The sequence below is a fragment of the Misgurnus anguillicaudatus genome, chromosome 15 (genome assembly GCF_027580225.2).
Source record: "Misgurnus anguillicaudatus chromosome 15, ASM2758022v2, whole genome shotgun sequence".
Lineage (NCBI taxonomy): Eukaryota > Metazoa > Chordata > Actinopteri > Cypriniformes > Cobitidae > Misgurnus > Misgurnus anguillicaudatus.
Window position 1 is genome coordinate 11,217,799 of NC_073351.2, and position 6,164 is coordinate 11,223,962.

Consider the following 6,164-nt stretch of genomic DNA (forward strand, 5'->3'; position numbering starts at 1 on the left):
AGCAGCCATTTTGAACGGTTCGTGACGTAAATATCATCAATATTTATAAACCAAGCAAGCATGCTTCATCCATTGTTGTGGATCAAGTAGGCGTACATGATCTTCATGGAACGTCATTAATATTTACGAGTAAAGCCTTTACCATAGTATTTTAATGGTATCGTGCTTTATTCCTACTACGCTGCGATCGATTCGTAAGGTCTGAGACTCTGAACAGGTACCTGCTCAACAGGAGGTGAGGCCACGACATTTTTGTGTCTGTGTGTTGTAAACAGAAACTCATAGTTTCCCGGAACACAGCAAATGACATTTCGGCCAAACCATGAATGTTTTCGGGTGATCTGTGGAAATAAAGGAAACTCGGGTCTAAAATTATAAAATAGCATTTAAAGGTAAGTTACTTGATCATTCTCTTCACCTTCCTTTGATCGTTTTGTCCTGTTTAAGGACACTGTGTGATTAATGAAGACGGTAAAGAAAACGAAAGGAAATTTAGAGCTTATCCGTTGAATTTGCCCGTAAAATCAGACATATAAATTATGTTAGGGAATGGGAACAGAAATGACATGGGCGTGTTTTCGGAATTCAGTCCCAGTGTCGCCGCTTTGTTGTTGAAAAGCCATGTCTGTTTTCTCCCACAGTTGAATAGAAATGCTCATGTTTGTTGTCCTGCTGTGGTACTTCACTTCATGTGGACACTGTGCGTGTATAACAAACACCCTGCCATCAGAAGCTGATCACAATAAAGGTGGGAAATGCTTTAAAACGCACTCAAGATCAAAGTACACACTCCTATTAACGTATCATTATAATGTCATATGATAAGCACATGCTTAGTAGGGTGTTGTAATCTCAGTTGTAATTGTTATATTTGATTAATCAGTTTATTGTGTATTTTTGGGTTTATGCCGTGATCTAATGTGATAAATGTAGATTTATTATGATACCTCGATTGTTTAATAATACGTTTATAGTTGTAGTTTAGTATGCTTTTTCTAGTTCAATGTGTTGAATGTGCTTTTAGGTGTATGAAGTTAACAATATTATAATAAGAATAATACTTGAATAATGCTAATAGTATTGTAATTATACTTTTAAATATTAGGCTTGTTCGACTTCATGCGGCGCCGCAGGAACCGACAGCCGTATGACGTCAAAGTTCCGCGAGAGCGATTTAAAAGCAAACTCTTCTTATGATTTCGCGAATCGCTCTCGCGGTACTTTGATGTCATCCGGCTGTCGGTTCTTGCGCTTGGCAGACCGATCACCTTATGACATCAAAGTACCGCGAGAGTACCACAGCTCTGACTGGTTTAGAATCGCTCTCGCGATATTTGAAGTATTATTGTTGTCAGCGCCGCATGAAACACACCCACATAATTTTATTGTCAGTCACCTCTGATTTTTTTGTGGGTTTTTAGTGTTTGTTGTGGACCAGGAGGCCAACACATTTTTAGGACGCCACCTGTTGTTCAACCGCTTCGATTTCGAGATCTTCACTCCAGGTAATTTGGAAAGGGAATGTTACGAAGAGATCTGCAACTATGAGGAGGCTCGGGAAGTCTTTGAGAATGTCCCAGATACAGTTGAGTAACATCTTTTTATAATTATACAGGCTTCAGCCACTCCTGCATAAAATACGTTTTCATATGTACTTGCCCATGGGTTGGTTTTGGGCAGATATGAGCAATTCCTGACAATGTGTTCACTAACACACCATATGCTGATATCAACCAACAAATGCAAAAGTGGAGTTTGAATCAACATTTTTGTAAAATAGGAATTATATCCCTGCTTCCATTACACACAAAATGTTATATGGTACATTCCCAAAGCATGCTGGGATAGCAGGGAATAACATTGGGTTTTATACAGACATGTGCCAACTTAAATAATAATAGAAATTCAATACAGAAAAAAATGTTTTTCATAGTTGGGCCCTGTATGTGCATGTGCTATTTTACATTCAGTTCTGAGCATTTATTTAATTTCCTTAAATTTACTTTTTTATTTGACAGAATAACTTTTGGAAGACATATACAGCGGGTAAGTTACATCAGTATTCTTCAGATGCTACTTAGGAACGTTTCAGAATATATGTCTGGCAAATAAAGACATTGATCAAATTACTTCCCTTTAACACAAATAATCTGAAATAGAAACACACATACACTGAAATTCTTCCCACGTTTCCAGTAAAATATTTCTGTATTTGAAAAGAAACCCGTTCACCCAGAGTGTTGTAGCATAATATTTAAATATGAAGAGTTTCGTTGCAAAACTAGATAAATCCATTTTTTTACATTTTTGTCAAAACATGTTAATTATTATGTTATCATGTTATTATTTTGTTTTATGGTGCTACTTAGCTGTATTTTTTAAATTATGAAGGTTTAAATCAAAGCAAACCAACTGCAGTTGCATTGAAATTAATTGGAATGCAGAACCAAAAAACGCGATTTCTGAACAATTAAAAAAAACGGCGGTCTCGTTTTGCAACGAAACTTTTCATATATACCCAGTTTGCTGAAATGCCATCTTTATTAATCCCTATAATGTAATAATCTTATATATTAATTTTAAAATAATGTATAACTTAATAAATTTTTTTATCTTTTTTATAACTTTATACTTACTTGTACTCCACCTATAGATAAAGGCGAACAACAATCAAAAGTTGATGTAACAGCATTGCTGGTGGGCATCATCTCAGCTGGAGTCTTTATTGTTATAGTGGGTCTCCTTATCTGGTACTTCTGCCATGGGAGAAATAAAGAGCATGTCTTTAGAGGGTAAGGACTAAAGAAAAAGATCATTATGTATGCTTAAAAAATATACAGTTTGCCATTTGTAATACCAAGCAGTGGAAATCAAAGAGACCATGTTGTTTGTGCTTCATATTTTGCCATTTAATTGTAGCTCCATTAGACGTCGATCCACCAGAAGCAATGCCTCCGTGATAATCCGGAGGCTAGAGGAGGTCTCCCTACATCCTATTCCACATACACTCCCAGATGACCATATAGATCCTCACGGTTTACCTTCTTATGAACAGGCCATAGCCATCACTGGACCACATGATGCCCCACCTCCACCATATCCTGGGTATTTATATTAAATGTGTTCTTATGTAATGTGCTGTCACACCTTTATTATGTCATTTAGTTTCTTGCCTATTTAATGATTTTGTCATTATAGTGTGGTAATTGCTTGAACAGATTACATGGTTAAGTACCATAGGAATGCCTCATTGTCTATTAGTCTAATATTTTTTACAGTGTAATTTCTTTTGAAATGGTCATATGTCTTAATATATGGTAATATCTATCCACTGGTCCAGGCCAGGCAGCATGCGACGGTGACAACAATATTTCTTGAACTGAACCAGGGTGGACCAAGCAGTATTTTTCTTTATTTAGAAACTGGAAATGTGTTAACGCCTCGGCTTCAATTGTAATTAAATTCCCAGGAAAAATAGCTAATATGCATGTTTAGGGAGATTAACAGGTACACTGCTTCTAGCATTTGCTCTGTTGTGTAACTAAGCAATGAGGTAGAGTCACTGTATGCAATTAAATCATAATCTCAGTTAGTAGTTTGCGTAAGTAAAACTAATTGGAAAGATAAGAAAGAAAATTCTTTTCACGGTTTCTATTTTGTACAATGTTTTCGTGTTTTTTAAAAAAAACATGGAAAACTGGTTTAGATATTAATTGTAATAATTAAATGACTAATCATGATGTGTTTTTTTGTTTATCGTGCTGGGCTTTATATGAAGGAGAATATGTATATTTTTGTAAATGTCATTTATACATTTATATGAGATTGTGACTTATAATTTGTTCATTTGGTGCATAAATACTTGCGATTTTAAAAAAGAAGTTATCAGGGCTTTCTTAAAATGTCCTGATACATCTGTGATCAGCGAACCAATAACAAGATTACCTCCTTATTTTAATCCCATGCCAATCATGTTTGTAGTAGCTTTGTGCATTTAGATAAATTATTAAATACATTTGAAATGTCCTAGTTTTACTGTCAGCAGAGTATTTTGCAAAGGAGTTTGATATTACACAGTTACACAAGAGGTTTTTGGAAGTTAAAGCATTGCGTTGATGTTATTTGCATGTTCTCCGACATTACCATCATGGAGATATTAATACACCATGTAATAAACTCACATCTTTACGGACTATTTCTGTATATCAGTGTTGTCTTACATTTCAGTTTGGGATTATTTATGTTCATTAAGTCTTGGCTTATTTGTTAATTGCAGAAATATATGTAAAGACCATATTCCATGCAGAAATTAGGAAGGCTTGTGGGTTTATTGTTATGTAATTTTGAGGAAAGACATTTTCCCTTTAGGAAAACATGCAACATTTGCTGCGTTGTCGCACCCTTAAAAGGTACCTCCACCATACACTTAAATGGTATACTAAAATGTACTTTTTAGGGGTAGATAAGGCACAAAAATACATGTCCGTTTACCATTTAAGGCTACTTCATTGGTGACAAGCCAAAAGTATACGTTTTGTAGTAAATGTACTTAATTGTGGCCCAGTCATCTTCTTAAAAGTCTGAAAAATCCCTCTCCTGAGAACAAAATGTCCTAATAAATATAAAACAGTTATACAGCATATAAACAGTATGAAAAGAGGTTGACAACAGTGTTGAGTAAGTTACTCAAAAAAGTAATTAATTAGTTACTAATTACATCTTTAATCAAGTAATTACATATTACTCTCTTCAAAAAAGTTTTAATTACTTGTTACTAATTTCTTTCTAAATCCAATTTAGTAAATTATACAACGATAGGCTTGAAAGTTATGGCTCAAAAAAATCATATACAAGCACATCAATTATTCTGGTCCCACTTTTTAAAGGGGCCATGGCATGAAAATCTGACTTTTTCCATGTTTAAGTGCTATGATTGGGTTTCCAGTGCTTCTATCAACCTAGAAAATGTGAAAAAGATCAACCCAGTAACTAAGTTTTGGAAAACCATTCTCTACAAGCACATGAGAAAATAGGTCGTTGAAATTTGGCTCTCCTTGTGATGTCATAAGGAGCCCTTATTATAATAATACCGCCCCTTAATCTACACTATCCAATCACAGTTCTGCTATTTAGTGCAGAGAAAAAGAGAGAGAGAGAAAAATTCCCAGCACAATTGAGTTTCAATTGTAACAAACCGCTCATTTGCATTTAAAAGGACACACCCAAAACGGCACATTTTTGCACACACCTACAAAGTGGCAATTTTAACATGCTATAGTAAAATATCTGTGGGGTATTTTGAGCTAAAACTTCACATATGTGCTCTGGGGACACCAAAGATTTATTTGACATCTTTAAAAAGTCTTGTGCCATGCCCATGGCCCCTTTAATTTCAAATTGGCACTAAGGGGCCAGTCACACCAAAAGCGCTTTAAACGCTTGCAAACGCAAGCCGCGACGCAATGCCTTTTTTTTAAAAAGAGCAGTGCGAGGCGGCTTTTCATATTGCTAAGCAACCACCGAGTCGGCTGTCTTGTCAATCAAATATTGAAGCGTGAATGCTCTTTTGCTGTTAACTGTCATATTAGCAGAAACTTTAAAAAGAGGGCGCTTGCTCTGACCTTGTTTGAGGATGAGAGGTGCACAAACACGAAGGAGAGAGTGAGCAAGTGGAGTCCGGTTCTTCAAAGCAACTGTAAACTTCCCTCACTACAACGTAAGGCCCGCCTCTCCCCTGATTCTATTGGACAATGGAAGACGCGAATGACGTCGGGCGCTTCTCCGCTCTCAGCGCTCCTTCAAAAACGCGTGCGCGGCAGGCGACAAAAAAACGCAAGGCGCTCGGCGCGCATAAACAACGCGCCCTGCCCATAGAATATCATTCAAAAAAGGCGCCTGCAACTGCCATAAACGCTTTTGGTGTGACTGCAGCCTTAATGAACTATTAACTACTTTTGCCTCAATATACTCCTAATTACTGCTTATTAATACTTGGTAAAGTAGTAGTTAAGTTTAAGTAGGATTAAGAATTAATATCTGCGTTTTATATATTAATAAACAGTAATATTAATGCTATTAACCAACCAGTTAATAGTGAGAATTGGAAAGAGAAGTGTTACCATTATTCTTATTAACTCACCAAAGTATTTAAAGTTAGAAGAATA

At 35.9% G+C, this 6,164-nt stretch overlaps 1 protein-coding gene across 1 annotated transcript; it reads left to right on the forward strand.

Annotated features, from left to right (window-relative positions):
• The first annotated feature begins 80 nt into the window (after positions 1-80).
• On the forward strand, positions 81-4,195 carry prrg4 (proline rich Gla (G-carboxyglutamic acid) 4 (transmembrane)). Its single transcript, XM_073853379.1, has 6 exons — positions 81-392; positions 642-748; positions 1,422-1,585; positions 2,019-2,046; positions 2,654-2,792; positions 2,920-4,195. The coding sequence occupies exons 2-6, from the start codon at positions 652-654 to the stop codon at positions 3,116-3,118; spliced, it is 627 nt and encodes a 208-aa protein (XP_073709480.1). The 5' UTR covers positions 81-392; positions 642-651; the 3' UTR covers positions 3,119-4,195.
• The last annotated feature ends 1,969 nt before the right edge of the window (positions 4,196-6,164 follow it).